The 26,823-nt window shown below is 41.7% G+C and overlaps 1 protein-coding gene across 3 annotated transcripts in view; it reads right to left on the bottom strand.

Annotated features, from left to right (window-relative positions):
* The window catches only part of LOC126475389 (F-box/LRR-repeat protein 2), a 710,612-nt gene that overhangs the window by 139,389 nt on the left and 544,400 nt on the right, over positions 1–26,823 (bottom strand). For all 3 annotated transcript variants that reach the window (XM_050103215.1, XM_050103217.1, XM_050103216.1), the window contains one exon: positions 18,251–18,450. In XM_050103215.1, coding sequence (XP_049959172.1) covers positions 18,251–18,450 — 200 coding nt within the window. The remainder of the gene's footprint in view (positions 1–18,250; positions 18,451–26,823) is intronic.

Here is a 26,823-nt window from a genome sequence, read left to right as displayed (position 1 = left end):
TTCATATCTAAAAATTCATATATATATTACTACTTCATATCTAAAAATTCATCTGTTGAGTAGAAGTAGTTGCGATTTAGAGATTCTTTCTTTGTTTTTAAATGTTAGTTGGCTATCTGTCAGAGTTTTAATGCTATTTGGCAAATGACAATAGTGTAATGGAAAGTTCTATTAAATTGAAGCGTTCCACATCATTACAAAATGTCATATTCATGATCTATGGGACAAATATTAATGTAATATGTCGTCATGACAGGCGCGACTGAATACTGTTGCGGTATTAGCTTTATCTAATGTCCTAAGTTCAAGTATGTTGTTGATATTTTTATGATTTCCGCTATGGTTTTTTTATTAATGTATTAATATGTCCTAGATCTTTCACTCCCCTTGTATCTCATAAATGACTGTTCCCGAATAGCTCACATTGAAGGCAAAAAAAATGTGTATAGCAAACATCATACCCGTAGATCCAACTCTTTTCATACACTTTATTACAAAATTTTCACATATACTCCCTTTTTTTACCACCATCTACAGCCTTGTACATACAAATGTAGAAATCATAACTAAACTGAATACATTAATTTTACGCATATAAGCTGAACTGTTTAAATATTTTTAAATTTTATGATTTATATTTAACAATTCGATTAATAAAATAAAATGGGAAAAATATGATGATAGCAGCAGGAATCGCATCCAAGCCGAAAAACCGCTTGTCAATCCACTTGACCACTGGGCCACGGCACCGTTAATGAACTGCTTCTCAAAGATCTCTCATTTCCTACGCTTGCACAATACTTCATACGCACTTTAAAAGAAAAAAAATTACCTGCTGTTGTGAGCAACGTAGCACTCATAGTGCAGGAAGGGATGAAATTTCATCAGAACATGCACAATCTAGCTGGGTCCTTTCTCTGGGCTGGTCATACCGCGGCTGACGATCATTTCAGCATTCGAGACTGTGGTTTCTAGTTATCACGGAGACGGCCCTACAAAACATGTTTCAGTCCGTTTTATTTGCATACCAGCATCCATATGAAGAAAAATAGCTTACTTTTAATGCGATTTCCGGCTTGAATTCGAAAAGAAATGGCACAATTTAAGTGCGACATTTACAGTGTGCTGTAGCACATTAGCACATGATCACTGGCCACCACTGGTGGCTCTGTCAACAAATTCAGACATTCTATAGTGAACGTGTCTATAAATTAGTCTTTCATTGGCAGAAATGTGCTCGTAGTCAGGATGAATGTGCTGAGAAATAAGTGTGTCAACATGAAGAACAAGGCTGTAGAATGTTAATAAACTTTGTTTCGTACAAAAAGCTTTAACCACATAAAAAATTCGGAGGTATTTCTTCTCAGTACGCCCTCGTAATTCCTCTCACCTTTCTATAATATTGTCTTCATTTACCTTGTATACCACTTCCGTTTTTCCCTTCTCTACTTGGTACTGGTTGCCATTTGATCACTTGAAATATTCATCTTCAGATTGAAGCTTACTCTTCTGACCGTCTTTGCTTGTAAATAAATCTGATTTTGTGTAGTTTCTGCATGAGAAAACATAGTTTTGTCTGCTTTTCTATCTGTAAATGCTTCGCTGAAGTTACGGCATCATCAATGGCTATTTTAATTTTCTTTCTTTTAAATAACAGAAAAATCGTTCTTTACTCTCTGTACCTGTGATATTTCAGATTTTAATGAAAGTGTTCGCAAATTTGAAAATAGAGAAAAATTTTTATTGTATGTACCTTGCTAACATAGGCTATTTTTTGTGGCTTTCGGTATTTTGCGTTATAGTTTGTTTATGTTCACACTCTTTTCTCTGCAGCTGTAGATCAGATTACATAGAAAAATCATTTACAACGAAAATTTGCGACTGGGAATGTCAGACTGTTGTGGTCAACATTATTTTGTTCTGTGTGGAAAATAGTGTGTCTGTGTGTGTGTGTGTGTGTGTGTGTGTGTGATTTACTTTTTCCAGTTTCCCCATTATCTTCAGTGTGAAACTTTTAAACTTTCACTGTGTCACTGTGTACAAGATAGAAAAACAAGATGGCGAACAGTTGAATGTGTTCTGGACAGGGGTTTTCAATCTCGTTTTGGTCTTAGGCTTGAGAGATAGATCTGACTCTGTGTGTGTGTATGTGTGTGTTTGTGTGTGTGTGTGTGTGATAGTACTTTGAGGCTGAAGAGAAACACGGTAGAGCACTAAGAAGTAACATTCTACATTCGCAGAACACGTTATAGATAAGGACCACAGACCAACAGACGTCAACACCTACCTAAAAATTCTCAAATTCTGCAACTGTCCCCTTCAGAAATTAATAACTGAGGAAAGCTACCAAATACTGAAAGCCTTAGCAGAAGAAAAAGAAATAATAAACGAATAAACAGCTCTCTGCAATGGCACTCTATTATCAGCCCTCAAAGTACTGTCGGACGACGCAAACCTATAAAAACATACACACAAATTAAATAAGAAATCTCCACACAGTCACTGTCACACACTCTCATATACTTACACCCCCCCCCCGCCCTTTCACACACACACACACACACACACACACACACACACACACACAAACTTTCACATGAAATAAAATACTGTTAACCACGACAGTCTAACGTGCCCGACCGTAAATTATCGATGTAAATAATTTTTCTACATAAACTTTTCTGTGATTGCAAATGACAGACTGAGAAAGAAAAACTGCTCTGACGCAAAATACAAAAGCAAAAAAAAAAAAAAACACAATATATAATGACAAGGTGTGTATAAAGAGTTTTTGTCCACTTTCAAATTCGTGAAAATTTTCTCAAAAACTGAAATTTCGTATGTACAAATGGTTAAGAAAAAGTATTCTCATATTAAAAAGAAAGTAAAAGAATTTATAGGCTCTTGATATGCACATCTCTGCTGCTCTTTTCTCCAAAGCTGTTTTTGGTTTTAGTATAGGCGAAAACTATTTTATCTAGTCGTACATGTTCTTACAGCTTAGCATGTTTCCTCTTAAGCATTCTTGTTTAGATATTTCACGTTTCGGGTCAATCAGATTTTTTAGATCTCTTTATTTGCAGTTACCTGCTTCATTTTCTATAATTTTATATTTTCTCCTTTCCTCAATTATATTAAGGACGATCTATGTTATATTATAAACGGCTAACTCGGTTCATAGTTTATGGGGCACAGTTCTAATTGCAGGTTGCCTATCGGACATCTCCCAGGTTGCCTATCTGATAGCTTCTAGAAGGATTTTCAATATTTCATATAATTATTGTCTGAATTTAAAAATTTAAAAATCGTAATATACTTACTTAGACGCACAATGTTATATGGAAGACTTAACATACTAAGATAAGTAAAACTATGTATGTCTCGAGGCGGCGTAACTCGCGGCGCGCAAATTATCCGAACTATACTCATTCAGTGGTAGAGCATTTGCCCGTGAAAGGTAAAGGTCGCGAGCTCGAGTCTCGGTCCGGCACACAGTTTTAATCTGGCCAGGAAGTTTTATACTCATTTAGTGTTTGATAATCATAACACTTGGCGACTCACAACAAACTTTAAACTTAGTTTCAAACTTTTTGTAAAGTTTTTCTCCCTTGGACGCTTAACATCAAACGCTGAACACAAAAACTCATTTGTAAAGTGATCAGATTTATGAAGCTGTTTTACACATCGGAGCTCCGTTCTTTAAAGAATCGAGGACTCATTGGTTTCCGCTAGGCTTTGTCTTTTTATTGCAGGGGCCTTGTTTCCGCTTACATCTGTTGAGGGGTCTGCCAGATTCTTCTCACAGTTTAATATCTCCCATCTCATCTCCCTCCTGTAAGGTTTTTGTAATTATATGAAACATAAATCTTGAAAAATCAAAACAGATCTTCATAGAACAGTATTTATTTCGTAACAGCTCAGAGAAGTCACTCACGACTGAATCTGATATGATTATGCCATATTTCCTTTAACCTACAATTGTCTCCCATTTGCAAATATTAAAGTTTCCCAAGTCTAGGTGACCTACCGTAACATTAACACATGTCCAGTCACGCTTGGTATCTATGCAAAACGTATTAAAAGACACCCCTCTTCCCACTACTTTAAGGGATCTACATCCACATCTACATGATTACTCTCCAAATCACAATTAAGTGCCTGGAAGAAGATTCATAGCACCACCTTTAATGTGTTCGGACATTCAGTGCGTGTAACGCGGACACTGCTGGAGAGCGCACCGCCAGCAACGGTCGATTTATAGATCAGCAAATATACAGGAGATCCGCGCCTGTTGCCGGTGAATACCAAAACCCACTACGGTGTCGTGTTGCTTCTTATTGATAATACTGTAACGGTCTGAACACCACTATTAGTCTCCGTTCTCGCTTATAGTTGATCTGGTAATGTTCAAAGGTAGTAAGAGTATTACTTACACTTGTTTCCTTAATTCTGTTTTGAGTGAACTGAAAAATCTTTCCTTAAACCAAAAAAATAATTAATGCTTGCTCAGGGATGAAGTGTTGTACATTATTGCGTAATTAGTGGGTACGCACGTTAGCCAGAGAAAGTGCCAGAAGTGGGGTTTATTTCTTTTTGGAATAGACGAAATGTAATTGGTTGTAGTGGCAAAGTCGCCCTCGAGATATTTATTTCATTTTTGTTTGGAATTTCGACGCAGCTAAACCCAAGGGCTTGGATGTATAGAACCCAAGACAAATGGACAGTAATGCTCAGTAAAACATCTTGGCTCGTACACTGTTGGCAAATATAAATTAAAAACAATTCTTTATTGTCTTCAAAAGAATTATTGCATTCTTTACCGAAACATGTCAGTTTGGTTTTACTTCTGTTAAACTCATTGTTACCTGGAGTTTAGTATGATGTACTTCTTTCGTCCGTCGTTCATCCCCTAACCTCATCACACATGCCGTTACCATTTCTGACACCGTTTTCCCATTTCTTCGGTGATAATCATGGGGCTTTCCATTCGCTTCCTAGTTTCCTTATTTGGGATCTTCTTTCGTCTTGAGACCCTATAACTTCTTCTCAGGAAATCAACTTGCACAGCTTCAACTCCCTTCTATCGTGATCTGCCAGTTTCCGGGATTCTGCACCATACAAACAAACGCGTTGTATTGTTGATTCATATTGCCTTTTTGTCTTTTTCTAAATCTTATCTGACCAAAGGATGAAATTCAGCTTATTCATTGCCTGCTTGGCTTCTGTTTTACTCTGCCTTATTATTTGTTTACTAGAAACCTTAATGTAACTCCCAGGTACTTATATTTTAGACATGCCTCAATAGTATTTGCAGCTATGATGATGTACTGATGTTAACTTCCTATTTTATTTTACAAACATTTATTATAAGTCCGGATTTATTGTATGTTTCTACCACATTCTTCATCACGTAATCTATACCATGGTTATCTGCAGCCAATATAATTTGATCATCAGTGAATAGTAAACTCGACAGGTAATACTCATCTATGTCTAGGCACTTTTCTTCACTCTTTCTCAGCCATTCTTTAAGAATTAGCTCATATAAAATTTCAACATAGTAGATGTTATACAGCACCCTTGCGTAAATCCAGTGGTTTGTTGTACTACTTTAGAGACTTGTTTTCTATCTTAATTCTTATCTTTAATCACTTGTACATTTTAACTACATCAATATATATGTTATTGGTTGCGCTTTCGTCGACATACAGCTGTAGATTTTTTAATGGTAAGGTGTAATATGCTTTCTTTAAATTCCATGTAGTATTTGTGACAAAGCCATCTCGATTGAAATGGTGTATCGCAGTCAGATACAATTTTCCTCAGATTTCCTTTTTATTTTGTTGTTTATATAATATAGAACAAAATTAATTTCATTTGGCTTTATTTTTCGTTGAGTTTTGAGCTTCACCAGAAAACGTTAATTAATAACATTATTACAAAGAAAAAGCAATGAAAAAAATATTGAATCTGGCGTTGTATCATGCCGGCAGTACCATATTTTTAAGCCAACTAACCAAAAAAACAATAAAAATCTATGCTAAATAACTTGCATTCATCACTCGCAAAGAATTATGTATCTTATTTACCACAGTATTTAGCGTAGCATCTGAATTTTACGTGCAACGCCAGAATGACTGTATTGCTTTTATATCTAGTGTTGTGGGCTTTGAGAAATGTATTACAAAGAGCGGCAGTTATATTAGCAACTGACTATCTGTACCGAGCCCTAATAGCTCTTACCTCTTGTTCGCAGTCAAAATGGGTGTGAATTCCTAAGGGACCAAACTGCTGAGGTCATCGGTCCCTAAGCTTACGCACTACTTAATCTACCTTAAACTAACTTACACTAAGGGCAACACACATACCCATGCCCGAGGGAGGACTCGAACCTCCTGCGGGAGGAGTCGCGCAGTCCGTGACATGATGCGTCAAACCGCGCGGCTTTTCGCAATCCTTATGGGAGATGTACATTGGCGGCAGTAGTTTTTCTGCAGTCAGCTGCTAAAGCCGGTTCTCTAAATTTTTTCACCAATTTTTCGCGAAAAGGAAGTCGTCTTCCGCCCAGGGATTCCCATTTGAATTCACGGAACATTTCCGTAATACTCGCATGGTGATCGAACCTACTGCTAACAAAACTAGCAGTTTTCCTTTAATCCGACCTGGCTGGATCCCAAGCATACGAGCAGTACTCAATAACAGGTCGCACTAGTGTTCTTTACGCGGTTTCCTTTATAGTGAGCTACACTTTCCTAGAATTCTCCCTATAAACCGAAGACTAGCATTCGCTTCCCCTATTACCAACCTTACATGTTCGTTCTATTTCATATCGCTTTGCAACGTTACACCTAGATATTTAATTGACGCAGCTGTGTCAAACAGCATACAACTAATAGTATAATCGATCATTACAACATTGTTTTCCTTATTCGTCTGCATTAGCTTACATTTTTCTACTTTCAGAGTTAGCTGATATTCATCACGCGAAATAAAAATCCTGTTGAAGTCATTGCGTATCCTCCTACAATCACTCAATAACGACACATTCCCGTAAACTACAGCATCAGAAAATAGTCGCAGATTGCTACTCACCCTACCTGCGATATAGGCTATGTGTGTAGATAACAAGAACGGTCCTATCACATTTCCCCGTGGCACTCTTCACAGTGCCCTTTGTGAAATCACGTTTTATTTCGTGTGTAAACTTATAACAAGTGCAAATAACACTCTACTGAGGAGCGATCTGTCGGCGCAGAGTAGTGTATTTCGTACTTTTGTCTAAAGCCCGCGTAACAGTTAAACGACGTAACCGCACGCGCCAGAGACGACATACTTCGTAGACGCCGTTTGGTGCAAATACTGTCGCTGACTTCCTCAGTATTCTTAGTTTTTATGTAAGTGCTAAGTTTAATAAGACTTAGAATGAGCAAGTCTGGCTTTAATCGTAGATGAAGGTGGACGTGTTCTGCACTAGAGCGTTTCTTGTTAATTCTTGTGAGCTATGTTAGGCGCATAAGAGGAATATCATATTAGATTTTAAATGAAAATAAAAGTATAGTGTCAAATGTGTGGAGAGTGCTTCGAGAATGTTACTCAACACATGTATGAAATTAAGATGCGTACTCAAAATTGATTTTTGACTTCCCGAGAACCGCTTTCCTTGAGCTACTGCTACGTCACAGACTGCTACCACAGTTGTTATATTCCTCTAGTGATCATTGGACAATTTAACTTGCAAATCACATTCACTCCGCTGCATGAAATCTGAATTAATATGTGATAATTCACCATTGCACCCAGGTGAGCCAGTGCTGTATCTGCTCGGCGGAAAAATTATTTCTGTGTGTGCCGTACTGAAGAATTTCAGGGGGCGTAGCAGCTTCCTGAGATCAACGTAAAAGGTAACTGAACTTCATCAAGTAGACTAAAACTTAATGTGTGGTGTGAGTGATCATGAGTTAAAGCTGTATCGACGGATTATGCAATTAAATAATTATTTCACTCAGAATCAAATATCGATAATTGCATCTTCATATCAGTTCAGAATTTTGTCTTTGGACATTCAGTGTAATTATTCGTGATTCATAGCAATGACTGCTATCGCTTAAAAGTCAAGTTCATACACAAAAGGTCAGCTCTATTAATTGGGAGTACCAGGTAGTGAACTATTGGTTCAAGAGTTGAAATATTCAGCTATTTCGAACTTTAATTTTCTCAGCGTTACGTGGTGTTGTCTGTGTGTGTGCAGTGTAGTCCGAACTCTCTAGATTACACCAATTGCTACCCAAACCACTTGCCCTTATGCATCACATGTATTTTGCTATAGATACATGCAGTTCAGTCGCCAAATAACAAACCAACAAACAGACGCATACGTCCACACACATTTCAGTAAAGAGAGAGAGGTAATGTAAGTCGCGACACAGAACAAGACGAATGTGATGAGTGAATCTGTGTAAAAAATTAAGACACTTTTTAATAAACTATTGTTATTCTGTTGATTGCTGTTCATTGTAAATGATACTTGGCGTATAAAGTTAATCTCGTAAATGTTTTTTATTGCATGCTGTTGAAACTGTTGGTGACAATGACTGCTGAAGCGTGTCGCACCCTATTTCTCGCAGCCATAAAGTTGATTAAAGGCAAGGCTTGAATTTATTACCGCTTTCAAATGTGTCAGTTTGTGAATGCTTTATCAAAATTAATTCTATGTCGTGGCTAAGTTCTCTGGCACAGATCCGACTGAATAATTTATGTGAGTGTAAGTAGATCTATCCTATTTTCAATAATCTCTTCCTGATTTGCAGATAGACCTACGCTCTTCTTCAATGCTAGAACATACTGTGTGTCCATTTTTGTATTATTTTATGGATTTTTCTTCTGAGCTTCGTGAAATAGTTGATTAGTGCAGAGCGGAAACTTCATGGTACTAACTCGCTCGCAATTCAAAATGAATACCCAGGAAATGTCAAACGTGCAATCGTTAGATAATATGGAGACCAGTGCTATGTCTGAAAATGAAATGAGATCCAATTCCAGGATGACTGAAAGTCATTTAGAAAGTACTGAGTCTTCAACGAAGCCACCGAGGAATGATATGCAGGAAATTCCAAGCACAAGCTATGATGAATTAGATCATAACAGTAGGCCCCAATTGATGGGTATACTGGCAGATATAACTACCAAACTTGGTAACATTTATTGCATAGCAGCTCAGCAAGCCAGTAAGTCTGCACAGATCAGTAAAATAGATGCCATAGCTACCCATCAAGCTGAAATATTAGGAAAAGTCGAAGACTTAACAATCACACAAGGCTCAAACAAGATAAAATATGAGTAAAAGAGGTTCAGGACTCCCAAGAGGTACTTTCCTCAAAATTTTCAAAACTTTTAGAGGATGTATCAAATATAGAAACGCATCAGGGAGAGATTTATCAAACTGTAAAGAATTAGCATATTACATAGCTCAAATAAGCTTTGGCCATGAAGGATTAATGAAGTGAAAGCTCGCATACGAGAATTGCCTCGATCAAGTTCGTGAATGGGTTGAGTCCAAAAACAAACAGGTTTCTCCTCATATTCCGTAAAGCATAAAACCTATTGTTCAAAAACTTCCTAGAATTATCTCATCCTCTGATAATATAAAACAAGATAGAGAACAGATGAAACAGCAATTGGTCTGAATTTTTGTAATTGGAAGGAGAATCTGGAAAAGGCAGTCGAAAATGTATCCATGGAGGTCGTAAAGACTGTGCCAGTAAGCAGACAACAAACCTGGAGCAACGGATCAGATTGCGACAGTAAAAATAGCTGGCCGATGTCACTGACTACGTATCATGAGCATGCTTCATTATCTCCATAAAATCTTTATACCTCAATGCTAGTGAAGGAGAAGTTATTGAGATATAGGTAATATCAGTCCTTTATCCCAGAAAGACAAAGTATGAACCCGGCTGCCTTTATCCGAGTAAGAGACTTTCGAAATATATTGTCGAATACATCCAGGACGAAGACTCATTATGAGCAATTGATGCCATGGAATCTTCTGCAAGTTATGAGGAGTTAATAAAAACTTCATAGTCAAGTACTGGTCTAAATGGATTCAGGAGCGGCTACACAAAGGAGCTTAGAACTCGGCGTCCTCTTCATTCCGTATTGGGACGCTACGAAGACTCTTCGAGAAATATCTCAACAAGGTAAAATAATGGGATGCTCCGATGGCATATGTAGATATTATTAGTATCCCTAATGCAAAATTTGCCACTTGAGATACAGGAAAAACTGCTCCAAGTGTCTGATGTGAATTTAGAAACTTTTGTCTGCTCTTGATTGTATAAATCTTCTCTTGGAAGAGGCTAGGTTAAGAAATAATGGTTTATATTTACAAAATGGAGGTGCTGGAGGAACCCGCATGAACAGAGTTAATGAGTCGGTCCATCTCGAGAACCTGAATAGGCTGCCGTTGAATCTTAACGTTGATGCACTAGGCGCTATGAACAATTTTAAAGTAAATGGTGGTCCGCATGCATTCCGTAATATCAGTGGTAGGCCGAATCGTGCTAAAAGGAGACTGCACACCTTGTCTCTGAACACGCGCCGTCTAGGACAGCGTATTGGGTTCTGTTGTATTACTTAAGTCTTCGAACCACTCACATACCCGAGAACCTATGCCGTATACTCGGACCTTCGCATTGCTTTCTAAGTCTGTGCCGATTTGTGGACAGAAGTTTTTCTGCGTTAGGTTTGACAAAATTTCGAGGTCCTTCGATGATTGCTCGCTAGTAGATGTATATGAATGAAATCGGCTCGCAAAAAATTTACAGAAATTGACAAAATCTGCAGTCTGATAGTGCACGAAACGTTTGTAACAACGTCGCAGAATCATGGCTTTCCAGAAGAGCTCTTCCACCCAAATTATACTTGTGAGTGAGAGCCGGAGAGGAATTTATGGTGAGCCGCTTGAAACCAGTCAGAAGGCTGATGGAAAAAAGGTAATTGGGGAAGAGTCACTGCAAACAATCGTAAAGCATGTTTTTTGGGACTTTTGCAAAGTAATAACTCCTGGTGTTCCCACAGCACAATCTGACGTAACGTCTGGGAGCCATAAAGCATCTATGATTATGCATATGGAGTGGTATAATATGAATGACTACAGAAAACTTAGTAGCTTATAGATGTAGATTACATAGAGGCAATGCATACCCACCGCTTATTCTAAATTCGTTCCTCTTGCTCCAGCTTGTGGCCTACATCCGTCATCTATCATCTATTAAATCTAGATCTACTTCGACGCCTGTACTCCGAAAATTACCTTAAGAAGTGTGGCAGAAGATACTGCTGGTGTCATTATCGTTTTCCACCTTGCCCTGTTACATTTGCAACTGGTGCGCCGGAGAAAAGCTGTCGGTAAGCCTCCGTAAGCGCTCGAATTAAGCCGATTTGCCCTTCGTGATCATTTCGCGAGATGTGCTTTGGAGGATTGAAACGCGTTGTATTTGTCTTTGTGGAACATATGATATTTATAGTAAATCTCTTCGTGGTGCACAACGCCTCTATTGAGGTTTCTGCTACTGGAGTTTCTTGAACGTGTCCTTGACGATCTCGCGCTAGCAAAACTATGCAGTGATGAAATGCGCAGCTCTTGCTAGCATCATCTCTATCTCTAGAATTAATCCTACCTGACAAAGAGCCTTGGCCTGAGCAATACTCAAGAATCAAACTTCTGTTTTGAAAGCTAACTACCTCATTAGGATTCTTCTAACGACTCCCAACGTAACAACTGCATTTTCTACAACTAGCACCATGTGATCGTTCGGCTCCAGGCCGCTTGAAGCGGATATTTTCAGATGTTTTGCGGTTTTTACTCTTTTCCACTGACTGATCACCAGCTGCGTAATGGAGCAATGGAGGCTCTTTATACATACTGCCTTTCTTCTGGAGGTGCAGGATGTTAATCTTGTGACAGGTTTGGTGCGCTCGCCATGTCTTCCTCGCCTGCGCCAATCTCTTCATCGCTGAGTATTGCTTACCAGTGTTATCTGTTGTACGTATTCGATTCTGTGTTTTCTATACAATTTTTCCCTGCAGTGCTCCGTCAATACTTCGAAAGTTATTCTTTGATGTCCAGTCATCGTGGGCCTAGTTAGTGCTTTCCATATATTCGTTTCTTCCCCTAATCTGTGGAGATCATCCTCGTCTCTTATGTTGTCAGTCCACTTAATTTTCAACATCCTTCTGTTACGCTATATCTGCAAACGTACTCCGCAAGCCATTGTACGATGCACAGTACCTTTCCCGTTCCACTCTCAAACAGAACGCCTCGGTATGAATCCTTCGAGGTACTTACGCGAAATATACGTTGGCTGTCGAAGAATTGTTCTGTAATCAGCTTGAAATGCAGGTTCTGTATATTTTCTCAACAGCTTTCCTTGATAAGAACGTCGGCTACCCTCCAGAGATTCCCATTTGTGTTTCCGAAGCATCCCCATAATATTTGCGTGTTGATAGAACCTACCGGTAACAGATCTACCAGCACGCCTTTGAATTGCTTTGATGTCTTCCTTTAATCCGAGCTGGCAGAGATCCCACACACTCAACCAATTCTCAATAATGAATCGCACTATTGCTCTATGCTCCGTCTGCTTTACAAGCGAAACACATTTTTGTAAAATTCTCCCATCAAATTGAAGTCGACGATCATTACATGCTCCTTCCATTTCATATGACTTTGCAGCTTCACTCCCAGATATTTATTCGACGTGACTGTATGATAATAATAATGCTATAATGCAACATTACGAGCCAGCCGCGGTGGCCGAGCGGTTCTAGGCGCTTCAGTCCGGAACCGCGTAACTGCTACGCTCGCAGGTTCGAATCCTGCCTCGGGCATGGATGTGGGTGATGCCCTTAGGTTAGTTAGGTTTAAGTAGTTCTAAGTTCTAGGGGACTGATGACCTCAGATGTTAAAGTCCCATAGTGTTCAGAGCCATTTGAACCATTTTTTTGCAACAATACGAGCTTGTTTTCCCTACACACCTATGTTATATTACATTTTTGTATACGATTAGTTAGAGCTAACTGCCATTCCTCACACCAACTAGAAATTTTTGTATCATACTAAATCCCAACACTTCGATTCTTTTCTTTGCCGGATTTCTGGAGTCCACGAGCACTTCGTTACAGTGCTGTATTCCGTATGTACATTTTCAGAAATTTCTTCCTAAAATTAAAGCGTATGTTTGATACTAGTAGCTGTCTTTTAGCGAGGAATGCCACCTTTACCTTTGCTGGCCTACTTGGTTCTTCCGCCATGTGTTATTTTACGCCGGCCGGAGTGGCCGTGCGGTTCTGGGCGCTACAGTCTGGAACCGAGCGACCGCTACGGTCGCAGATTCGAATTCTGTCTCGGGCATGGATGTGTGATGTCCTTAGGGTAGTTAGGTTTAATTAGTTCTAAGTTCTAGGTGACTGATGACCTCAGAAGTTAAGTCGCATAGTGCTCAGAGCCATTTGAACCATTTGTTATTTTGCTTGAAACGCTAGAGAATTGCTTCACTTCGCCTGCTTTATGGCCCGAAATTTTGATGTAAGTTTATCGCTGATCTGATTTCTGCGACTCCTCATTACTTACGTGTTGCTTTGCTTTGCTCTTTATTCACAGTGTGTACTAATTAGACTGGTCGCTCCGTTCCAAAAGTACTGTGATAGTTCCTCCCTTTCACTGAGCACAACAATGCCATCAATAAATCTTATCATTGATACCTTTTAACACCGAATTTTAATCGCGCTTCTGAATCTTTCTTTTAATTCCAGCATTTTTTCTTCGATATTCCGATTAACGGTAGAGGAAAAAGACTGCTGAAAAATGAGATCATCGTAAGGCCTTATTGGCGTTGTTCGGCCACCTGGTGGAACTCTTTGTATTTGGGACCACTAGAGCGACTTGTGCTTGTTTGTGATGAAGACGAGATGAAAGGGGATTGTTTACTAGTTGACCGAGCTGTCGTCATTCCATGTCAGTCAGGTACAGCTAGTGCTCTGGCGGGGTGCGCTGAAACATCGCTTTCTTACGCCCTGTATAGTTAGTGGTACTAGCCGTCCGAAAATGAAGAAGTCCTGCTAGTAGACTTCGTCGTCAAACTCGCTGCGTCGGGTAGTGTTTGCAGTCAGTTGTTATATGAATAAAAGAGTAGAGCATATTGCACACTGACTGATATGAATATTATTAATAACTGTGCAAGCAAAACTAAAAATGCGTATTTTAAATGCATATTTTTGTCACCCTACACATCGTACCTTATACAGATTAAGCTTATCAGTGTAGGCATTATATCTTACGCTCCTCGTTTACGAGGGGATGTGTTGCCTGCTTGCACATTTCATACGATTTATGTCCTTTGGCGTTGGTTTTGTTTCTTTTCTTCTTCTTCTTCTTCTTCTTCTTCTTCTTCTTCTTCTTGTGGAATGAGTACCAGAGATAAAATTATTGTGAAGAGTGCATGCGGGCATCAAATACTCACTGTAAGTAGGAAAGACATGGGATCTCGCTGTAGCCGCTTCCACTTCCCACCGTCACGATCTATTAACCAGATCAGACCAAACGATCTATTAACTATTGTTGCTTTTGCTGTGGTCTTCAGTGCGAAGCCAGATTTGACGCATCCTCCACACTATCCCGTGTAAGCCTCTTCATCTTCGAACAATATCTGCGCCCTACAACCATTTGAACCTGCTTACTGTATTCACCCCTTGATTTCCCTCTACAATTTTTTTCTCCCCATACTTCACTTCAACACCAATTTGATTTAATCTTGAGCTTTGTTCTGTACCACCACATTTCAAAAGCTTCTATTCCCTTCCCGTCTGAACGGTTTACCGTCCACGTTCCGAATCCGTACAAACCTACACTCTATACAAATACTTTCAAAAAAGAATTTGTAACGCCTAAATTTATATTCAAAGTTAGCAAATTGCTCTTTTTCAGATATTCTTTCGTTGCTATGGTCAGTCTGGATTTTATAACCTCTCTACTTCGGCCACCATCAGTTATTTTGCTACCGAAATAGCAAAACTCATCTGCTCTCAGTCTTTCGTTTCATAAGCTAATATCCTCAGCACCGCCCGATTTTATTTCATTAGATTCCGTTACGCTTGTTTTGCTTTTGTTGATCCACCTCTTATAACCTCTTTGGAAGACACTATCCACTCTTTTCAACTGCAATTCCAAATCGTTGCTCTCTCCTACAGAATTACAATACGATTGGCAAACCTCATTTTTTATTTCTTCTCCCTGAACTTGTACTGCTTTTCCAAATTTCACTTTCGTTTCCTTTATGCAATAAGACAAAACGTGCGCCATGATGAAAGACAGTTCAACAGTTGTACACTGAGATGACAAGTCATTGGATAGCGATATGCAGATACACATACAGCAGTAGTATCGCATGTACATGGCATGAAATGGCAGTGCATTGGTGGAGCTGTCATTTGTACTAATTCCTGCGAAAAGGTATCCGAGGTTATTATGGCCGCTCGACGGGAATTAAGACTTCGAACGCGGAATGGTATTTGGAGCTAGACACATGGGACATTCCATTTCGGAAATCGTTAGGGAATTCAATATTCCGAGATCCACAGAGTCAAGTGTGTGTGGAGAATACTACCTCTCACCACGGACAACGCAGTGGCCGGCGACGTTCACTTAACGACCGAGAGCAGCTGCGTTTGTGCAGAGTTGTCAGTGCCAACAGACAAGCAACACTGCGTAAATAGCCGCAGAAATTAATACGGGACGTACGACGAACGTATACGTTAGGAAAGTGCAGCGAGATTTGGCGTTAAGGCCTATGGCAGCAGACGACTGACGCGAATGCTTTTATTAACAGCACGACATCTCCTCCATTGCCTCTCTTGGGGTCGTGACCATATCTGTTGAACCATAGACGACTAAAAACGTGGCCTGGTCAGATGAGTCCCGATTTCAGTTGGTAAGAGCTGATGGTAGGGTTCCAGTGTGGCGCAGACCCCCGTTGTTAACAAGGGACTGTGCAAGTTGATGGTGACTCCGTAAGGGTGATAGTCTGTGTTTATATGGCATGGACTGTGTGCTCTGGTCCAAGCGAACCGATCATTGGTTCGAAATGGTTATGTTCAGCTACTTGGAGACCATTTGCAGCCATCTATGTACTTCAAGGTCCCAAACAAAGATGGAATTTTTATGGATGACAATGCGCCATATCACTGAGCCATAGTTGTTGACGACTGATATGAAGAATGCTCTGGACAGTTAGAGCGAATGATTTGGCTACCCAGATAGCCCCACATGAATCCCATCGAATATGTATGCGACATAATCGAGATATCAGTTCGTGCACAAAATCCTGCACCGGCAACCCTTTCCAAGTTATGGACGACCACATAGGCACCCAGATAGCCCCACACGAATCCCTTCGAACATGTATGGGACATAATCGAGATATCAGTTCGTACACAAAATCCTGCGCCGGCAACCCTTTCCAAGCTATGGACGGCCACATACGCACGCAGATAGCCCCACATGAATCCCATCGAACATGTATGGGACATAATCGACATATCAGTTCGTGCACAATATCCTGCACCGGAAACCCTTTCCATGTTATGGACGACCACATAGGCACCCAGATAGCCCCACATCAATCCCATCGAACATGTATGGGACATAATCGAGATATCAGTTCGTGAACAAAATCTTGCATCGGTAACCCTGTCCAATTTATGGACGGTAAGCGAGTTCCAAGGACTTGAGTCCATTCCACTACGCCAAGCAAATGGATGTCCGACACAATTTTAGGAGGTAACCCATAACTGTTGTCACTTCAGTGTATATGTTGTTGTGGTTGTGGTCTTCAGTCCTGAGACTGGTTTGATGCAGCTCTCCATGCTACTCTCTCCTGTGCAAGCTTCTTCATCCTTCTGAATCTGCTTAGTGTATTCATCTCTTGGTCTCCCTCTACGATTTTTACCCTCCACGCTGCCCTCCAGTGCTAAATTGGTGATCCCTTGATGCCTCAGAACACGTCCTACCAACCGATCCCTTCTTCTGGTCAAGTTGTGCCACAAACTCCTCTGCTCCCCAGTTCTATTCCATACCTCCTCATTAGTTATGTGATCTACCCATCTAATCTTCAGCATTCTTCTGTAGCACCACATTTCGAAAGCTTCTATTCTCTTCTTGTCTAAACTATTTATCGTCCATGTTTCACTTCCATACATGGCTACACTCCATACAAATACTTTCAGAAACGACTTCCTGACACTTAAATTTATACTCGATGTTAACAAATTTCTCTTCTTCAGAAACGATTTGCTTGCCATTGCCAGTCCACATTTTATATCCTCTCTACTTCGACCATCATCAGTTTTTTTGCTCCCCAAATAGCAGAACTCATTTACTACTTTAAGTGTCTCATTTCCTAATCTAATTCTCTCAGCATCACCCAACTTAATTCGACTACATTCCATTATCCTCGTTTTGCTTTTGTTGATGTTCATCTTGTACCCTCCGTTCAAGACACTGTCCATTCCATTCAACTGCTCTTCCAAGTCCCTTGCTGTCCCTGACAGAATTACAATGTCATCGGCGAACCTCAAAGTTTTTATTTCTTCTCCATGGATTTTAATACCTACTCCGAACTTTTCTTTTGTTTCCTTTACTGCTTGTTCAATATACAGATTGAATAGCATCGGGGATAGGCTACAACCCTGTCTCACTCCCTTCCCAACCACTGCTTCCCTTTCATGCCCCTCGACTCTTATAACGGCCATCTGCTTTCTGTGCAAATTGTAAATAGCCTTTCGGTCCCTGTGTTTTATCCCTGCCACCAACAGAATTTGAAAGAGAGTATTCCAGTCAACATTGTCAAAAGCTTTCTGTAAGTCTACAAATGCTAGAAACTTCAGTGTATACACAGATCCATAACTAACGAACAGTTTATTCAGCTGTCACTGATTCTTGGCGCCGAAAGTTCAGAATCTAACTATTAACATCCCAGAAGTATCATTGTAGCAGTACGTTAATAAGATTGATGATTTAAAGCATTTATGTCGCTTGCATGTACGGTACACTGTTCAGTTAAACAGTGTTGACGCACCTGATTTAACGGTAATGTTTTTAGAGTGAAGCCCTAGACTACGTGACAGTGCACAGTTGACCGGCTGCCCCGTCCTCAGCAGCGGACCGTGGGTCTCCGGAAGGCATTGGAGCACTGACCTGATGAGGGCCAGCAGGGACTCTAGCGAGCTGACGTGCAGGCCGGAGATCTCTGGGCGCAGCGAGACGCTCTTCCAGAGGCGCGTGTCGTAGGCGATGATGCGCCACTTGCGGCAGACGCGCGCCATGCGGCATATCTCGCGGTGCGACAGGTACGAGAAAATGTGCAGCAGCACCTTGTCCGGCAGCTTCTCGATCGTCTGGAACACACAAACATATGCACACTATAAGGCTGCATTCCCAACACATTATCAGTTTTATACCTACGTAAACATGTATTACCCGAGCGCCTCCACAATAAGACCAGGTTGCTTGTAGCCACATATATTTCGTGAAAACGGTAAGTTGTGTACACAGCAAAGAATTGATTTTCATAAATTTACGACAAGTAAAAAGTAAAACGATTGTAATGAAACATAGTCTAGAACACAGGACGCTGCCTAAACATGTACACTACTGGCCATTAAAATTGCTACACCACGAAGATGAAGTGCTACAGACGCGAAATTTGACCGACAGGATGCTGTGATATGCAAATGATTAGCTTTTCAGAGCATTCACACAAGGTTGGCACCGGTGGCGACATCTACAACGTGCTCACATGAGGAGAGTTTACAACCGATTTATCATACACAAACAACAGTTGACCGGCGTTGCCTGGTGCAACGTTGTTGTGATGCCTCGTGCGAGGAGGAGAAATGCGTACCATCACGTTTCCGACTTTGATAAAGGTCGGATTGTAGCATATCACGATTGCGGTTTATCGTATTGCGACATTGCTTCTCGCATTGGTCGAGATCCAATGACTGTTAGCAGAATGTGGAATCGGTGGGTTCAGGAGGGTAATACGGAACGCCGTGATGGATCCCAACGGCCTCGTGTCACTAGCAGTCGAGATGACAGGCATCTTATCCGCAAGGCTGTAACGGATCGTGCAGCCACGCCTCGATCCCTTAGTCAACAGATGGGGACGTTTGCACGACAACAACCACCTGCACGAACACTTGGACGATGTTTGCAGCAGCATGGACTATCAGCTCGGAGACCATGGCTGCGGTTACCCTTGACGCTGCATCACAGACAGGAGGGCCTGCGATGGTGTACTCAACGACGAACCTGGGTTTACGAATGGCAAAACGTCATTTTTTCGGATGAATCCAGGTTCTATCTACAGCATCATGATGGTCGCATCCGTGTTTGGCGACATCGCGGTAAACGCACGTTGGAAGCGTGTATTGGTCGTCGCCATACTGGCGTATTACCCGGCGTTATGGTATGGGGTGCCATTGGTTACATGTCTCGGTCACCTCTTGTTTGCACTGACGTCACTTTGAACAATGGACGTTACATTTCAGATATGTTACGACCCGTGGCTCTACCCTTCATTCGATCCCTACGAAACCCTACATTTCAGCAAGATAATGCAAGACCGTATGTTGCAGGTCCTGTACAAGCCGTTGTGGATACAGAAAATGTTCGATTGCTGCCCTGGGCAGCACAGTTTCCAGATCTGTCACCAACTGAAAACGTCTGGTCAATGGTGGCCGAGCAACTGGCTCGTCACAATACGACAGTCATGACTCTTGGTGAACTGTGTTATCGTGTTGAAGCTGCATGGGCAGCTGTACCTGACACCCAATCGAAGCTCTGTTTGACTCAATGCTCAGGCGTATCAAGGCCGTTATTACGGCCAGAGATGGTTGTTCTGGGAACTGATTTCTCAGGATCTATGCACCAAAATTACGTGAAAATGTAATCACATGTCAGTTCTAGTATAATATATTTGTCCAATGAAGAGCCCTTTATCATGTGCATTTCTATCATGTGCATTTCTTCTTGGTGTAGCAATTTTAATGGCCAGTAGTGTAAAACGTCGTTGGTGTAGCAAATTGTCGAAACGAGACAACTCGGCACCATGACACGGCTGACGACTCCAGAACGTTTCCTCAATGAAATTCACCGCGACTGCCTGCATTCCCATTCGGAAGGCATCGTTTCCTGGTCGTGTCGATGTGCTCATACTTCGGCTATTGTGGACGCTAGAAACGGTATAGGGGCGACTGACCTTGTCCATCTTTCAGACGGTGGATCGAGCTTGCCGTAATCTTTTGTAAATGAGTTTTGGTGTGGACCTACCAGGCTGGCTTGAGAGCGTGTCTTTCCATGACGGCAGGTGTTTTCCATCATTCGTTAAAGAAACATACAAAAAGCACTGGCAGGGAGACAGGTGCTATTAGCGTGAGCACGAAATTGCCAGCGAAAATGTCTGCATCCTTGTCTTGATGTTGACAAGCTGAAAGGCATCATGTTGTTGTTGTGGTCTTCAGCCCTGAGACTGGTTTGATGCAGCTCTCCATGCTACTCTATCCTGTGCAAGCTGCTTCATCTCCCAGTACGCACTGCAGCCTATATCCTTCTGAATCTGCTTAGTGTATTCATCTCTTGGTCTCCCTCTGCGATTTTTACCCTCCACTCTGCCCTCCAGTGCTAAATTGGTGATCTCTTGATGCCCCAGAACATGTCCTACCAACCGATCCCTTCTTTTAGTGAAGTTGTGCTACAAACTCCTCTTCACTTCAATTCTATTCAATACCTCTTCCTCATATCGAAGCAATTTTGTGGAGCTCCTTGGAGTTCGTAGTGAGAAGTAAGCAGCCGGCCGGAGTGGCCGAGCGGTTAAAGGCGCTACAGTCTGGAACCGCACGATCGCTACGGTCGCAGGTTCGAATCCTGCCTCGGGCATGGATGTGTGTGATGTCCTTAGGTTAGTTAGGTTTAAGTAGTTCTAAGTTCTAGGGGACTTATGACCACAGCAGTTGAGTCCCATAGTGCTCAGAGCCATTTGAACCATTTGAGAAGTAAGCTGGTAGCATTTGGGAAGTGTCGAAGACAAATTTCTTTTTCTCTCTAGGGCGGAAGTGCTGTTTCGATATGTAATCCAGAAGTTGGTCGGAAGGCCTCGCGGCTCTGGGAAGGGAGTTGTGGGACCTGGGGTAGGGTCGCTGGCGGGGGCAGGTGGATGGGAGGAGGTTATGTTTCCAGACTGTTGTGTGTATCGAATCGGCAGTGAGTGCAGTCAGTAAAGATGTTCTGTTGTCGGTAAAGTTTCGAAAGAGTTCGCATGTGCGTTCTCCGTGCAGGGGTGGGGGAGGGTAGCATTTGGCTTTGTCATTTGTTGGTTTTCTTGGCGAATGTTGCACTTTAGTGGGAGCACACGTTGTCGGTAGGAAGAAGAGCTGTCTAATTGTAGCAGACAGCCACCAACATTTCATTAATTGTTTTAATTACATTATTTTTTCCCGTCTTTTAGCTATCTGCAGTGGTTCCACTGCTATAATTACTAAGAGATAAGAGAAATCAGTGTGGACATGTATGTTGGTTCAGTATGTGGGAACAAGATGCCCAAAATGTATAAGAGCATAAGCTCCCAGTTTTCTTCTCTGTTTGGGTCATCCATGAACCATGGATCTTGCCGTTGGTGGGGAGGCTTGCGTGCCTCAATGGTACAGATAGCCGTACCGTAGGTGCAACCACAACGGAGGGGTATCTCTTGAGAGGTCAGACAAATGTGTGGCTCCTGAAGAAGAGCAAACAGCCTTTTCAGTAGTTGCAGGGGCAACAGTCTGGATGATTGATTGATCTGGGCTTGCAACACTAACCAAAACGGCCTTGCCGTGCTGATACTGCGAACGGCTGAAAGCAAGGGCTAACTACAGCCGTAATTTTTCCCGAGGGCATGCAGCTTTACTGTATGGTTAAATGATGATGGCGTCCTCTTGGGTAAAATATTCCGGAGGTAAAATAGTCCGCCATTCGGATCTCCGGGCGGGGACTACTCAGGAGCACGTCGTTATCAGGAGAGAAAGGATAATGGAATGTAGTAGAATTAAGTCGGGTGATGCTGAGCGAATTAGATTAGGAAATGAGACACTTAATGTAGAAGATGAGTTTTGCTATTTGGGGAGCAAAACAACTGATGATGGTCGAAGTAGACGGGCAATGGCAAATGCAAGGAAAGCGTTTCTGAAGAAGAGGAATTTGTTAATATCGAGTATAGATTTATGTGTCAGGAAGACGTTTATGAAAGTATTTTTATGGAGTGGAGCCATGTATGGAAGTGAAACGTGGACGATAAATAGTTTGGACAAGAAGAAAATAGAAGCTTTCGAAATGTGGTGGGACAGAAGAGTGCTGAAGATTTGATGGGTAGATCACATAACTAATGAGGAGGTATTGAATAGAATTGGAGAGAAAAAAATTTATAGCACAACTTGACATGTTCTGAGGCATCAAGGGATCACCAATTTAGTATTGGAGGGCAGCGTGGAGGGAGACCAAGAGATGAATACACTAAGCAGATTCAGAAGGATGTAGGTTGCAGTAGGTACTGGGAGATGAAGAAGCTTGCACAGGATAGAGTAGCATGGAGAGCTGCATCAAACCAGTCTCAGGACTGAAGACCACAACAACAACAACAACAACATTTGATCATCTAAAGAGCGTCAATTTCAATGCTTCCTCCTTTGTTCTTCTATCTTCTTCTTACCGTATAAAACTTCCAGTTTTATTGTTTATATTTTTTTGTATCTCGTATTTTGATCTTCATAATTCTGATACTTTAACCCAGAGGTTCTCTCTTGACTGCTGAGTCAAAGAAATATGCGGGAGCATGAGCGTAAACTTGACATGTATTTATTGTTACATACGTTGTCAAACTAATGTCACGACAGTAGTGTTATGTGTACTTATATTGTTTATCATTTTATCTCAATGTTTCTAACGTCTCTGTTTCTGAGAAGGAGGAGGGAAGTATTTACATAGTCCTATTTCATTTTTGTTGTTAACAACTCTGTATAACAACTATATTATTAGAACAACTTGTATCTCTATAGTATTAGTTACGATCCTCGCACGTGGAACAAAGAGAAAACAATACTTCCTTCCCTCCCTTCCCAAATTCATTTCAGTATCTTAGATAGCACAAATGACACATAGATCGTACCTGTCCAGAACTCATTGACTTGTTTGCCAGCAGATGTCACTGCTTACAGTTAAGTGCTCTCTCACACTACTAAACGGCTTGGCTGCGTGTTGCCGTTTGTGCTGAAACGTATATCATGGCTAAAGATCTAGAAGCCCGGTAACGTAGTGAACCATTTCATTTTATGACGTTTTTAACCACTGCCTACTTACTGTTTTTAGTTATACTTATATAGAATTTAATTTTAATTTACGTTATTGCATATCAAGCCAACCACAGATTGCTTAACTTTATGTCGACTTTTTTAATTGTCCCCATATGAACGTCTCCATGTCAGTGTACTTTTACCTCCATTATCTCCCCCCTCCATTATCGCCTTTTCATCGCCTTTATATGTTTCATTTTCTTCTTTTATTAGCTGTCATGTCTCTCAGGTGAAGAGCGGCGGATTACGCCGTTGACAGCCCTCCCCTGCCCATATGGGGCAGGGGAATGAAACCACAATAAAGAAAAAAAAAACACAGATTGCGGACATAATTATATGACTTAACCGAAACCATATGTAGTGAACGGTTCAATCCACTGTAAATGCTCTTTCCATTCTGTATTTATTCTAATCACAATAACCGGTGGTTGCTTTGTACCTTGTATTCTAATGACTTTTTTTCTAATGTGCGCGCAGTTGCTTCAAATTGGCTATCCATCTGAAACGTCGTAGTACAGAAAATAAAAATAAAATGGAAACGAATGACGGCCACCATAGAAAACTTACTTCATTCAGATCGGTAGGAAAGAAGGTTAGTGTTTAACGGCCCGTCGACAAGGAGGTAATTAGAGACCTGCTAGGAAGTGGCTGCAAAAGAAAGCGAGGACCATTTAGCTCGATGGAGATGTTAAAGAACGAGTCTGACTGGGGTAGGGGGGAGGGCTAATATAAGACAAAAAAAATTCAGTTTGTTCAAGTGAAAGCTTCAGCTGTGTCGTTTTTGTGAGTCTCCTTCTCTTTCTTTAGACTATTATCTTTTTATGTTTATGGAGAAGGCTATTGGCGTTAAGTGGCTAGAAACCAGTTGGAGATGGTGTTGTTAATGTTTTCTGTGCTCGTTATCCGGTCTATTCGTCGAATCTGAGAGCCTTTTGAAAGTAGTGGGTTTGTTACAGAGCATTTATTACTGATCTACGTGTAGTGGCAACTTTTAACTCTGTCTCACGGGGCAAAGCGACGCTGACGGTCCTTATAAAAACCGTAGCACTGCAGCGGTTAATCTGGGCCGGCCTATAGACGTGTACGAGTGAGTCAGCTAAGCAGTGCGTCGCTCATCGTTAAGAGCGCGTATATCAGACTGCGGGCTCGAACAGGACTTCGCGATAATCCACGGAGGCTCCTAGAAAGGGACGGAAGGTATATTTCAAACACACAGCTGCTTACGGATCCACCGCCTTCAGTGTCTGTGGCCCTTCACCCACTGCGTCCTCGTTTCACCGTACAATTTCAGGACATGTCTTGCAGAGTATCTAAACTGCTAAAAGCGCAAGTATTGTTAGTCTGTCTTTTCATTTTATGTAGTCCAAGGATTGGACAAAAATATGGAAAGACGAGGTCACACGCAAGCTTAAACATAAATTCGGGTGCTATCCAAGCCTGCAGGTTGTGCTACTGTATTTAACCACGAACGGCACCGGTGCAATGTCCTCAATGCGTTGCAAGTCAGGACAGTGTTCCGTGTAGTTCTGTGTACATTATGTCGAAGCTAAGTGGATCTTAAAGTGGGAAAATTCTTGGTGCTCCTATGGTGGGTGATCCCGTAACCATCGTAGCTGAAGTTCAAATGTTTCAAATGGCTCTGAGCACTATGGGACTTAACATCTGAGGTCATCAGTCCTCTAGAATTTAGAATTACTTAAACCTTACTGACCTAAGGACATCACACACATCCATGCCCGAGGCAGGATTCGAACCTGTGACCGTAGCGGTCGCGGGTTTCCAGACTGAAGCGCCTAGAACCGCTCGGCCACTCCGGCCGGCGTAACTGAAGTGTTCGGTGTTTCAAAAGACATCACAACGCGGACGAAAGTGTGTGTTGAGTGGTCGTAAAGGACAGCCATTGAACACGATTCGGACGAAAAGTAATGAGACGACAGCTGCAAATGTCACTGCAGAAGTGAACGTCGCACTCGCGAACCCTGCCAGCGCCAAACAGCACGTAAGGAGTTCCATTAGCATAAAATTCCAGAGCGAGCTGGAATTCCAAAACCACATCAGTGACAGATGTGCGCGTAACAGGAAAACATGGTGGTGAACCATGCACTATAGGGAAATGGAAGACGGTTATTTGGTCTGATTAGTCTCGCTTCATACCACCTGAAAATAGTGCAAGATAAAGCCTCACTTCCGGGACGGGGAGATGCGAAAACTCCGATTTGAATCCGCCCGACGGATTAACGACGAGGGTCGGTTTGCTGGCCAACCTGGACGTCGTTTTTGGGCGATTTTCCACATCCTTAGGTGAATACAGGCCCGGCACCCGCCTCAATTTCACGATTCGGAAATATTTATAAATCTTCCGCTCACTTTCAAATGGATAAAACCACACGTAGACTGTTGGGGCACACATACTGCGTCCCAGGGGGTAACAGAGTGGTGACTAAAAGGCATGCAGCTACCCCTTGCGACGATGCGGTACGAAGGCGCAAGAAAGAGAAGATGAAGTTTCGTTTCACACAGTTTCGAACTTCTGGCCTAGATTACGTCCCAAGAACGAAACATGGATGGAGTACGGTGATGACTTGGTCAGCCACATCGTCGTATTTCATGGGCCTCATGGATACTTTACAAGATCGCATCACTGTCAAGGATTATGTGACCGTTTTGGCTTATCAGATCTTTCCCCTTGTACAGTGTTTCTTCCCCAATGGCAATGCAGTAATCGAAGACGAGAGGGCCCCTGCTCACACAGCTCGCGTCCTCCGGGAATGGCTTTGTGGGAGCGAGGAGGAGTTGTTGCATCTCCCCTGGCCACCACAATCTTCAGATCGTAATATTGTTGTGCCTTTTTAGTCTGCTTTGCAGAGAAGGGTGCGTTATCGCTATCCATCTCTATCATCGTTACTTTATGTTGCCACTGTTTTGCAGGGAGTTTAGTATAAGAATCCCTTCAAAATCAAACAGGATCTGCATTTCTCCGTTCCGAGACGACTGGAAGCTGTTGTGAATGCCGACGGATTTTCTTCACCGTGTTACGCACGGTAATGAGTTGTGTTTTTGTGTTTCCATATTTTTATGCGCTCCCTGTAGGCTGCATACTGGCCACTAACTGTGATGCACTGGATCAGACAGTAGAGGGATTGAGGATCAAAAAAGGAATAAGGAAGGAAGATTAGGGTTTAACATCGCGAGAACGGGGGGCAAATTCAGACGAGAGATTTATGATGAATGAAATCGGCCATTATACATTTTTTGCGGGTGAAAACACACTTTTTCCGTGTTTAAGTGACAGTAAATTTTCCCTCGGAACTGTAAAACCTATCCTTTGAATGGTTAAGGTTTTATACACCAGCGTAAAACGTCCAGGCACTTTAGAAAAAAACACCC

The sequence above is a fragment of the Schistocerca serialis genome, chromosome 4 (assembly GCF_023864345.2).
Source record: "Schistocerca serialis cubense isolate TAMUIC-IGC-003099 chromosome 4, iqSchSeri2.2, whole genome shotgun sequence".
Lineage (NCBI taxonomy): Eukaryota > Metazoa > Arthropoda > Insecta > Orthoptera > Acrididae > Schistocerca > Schistocerca serialis.
This window is presented reverse-complemented; position numbering and strand designations above follow the sequence as displayed.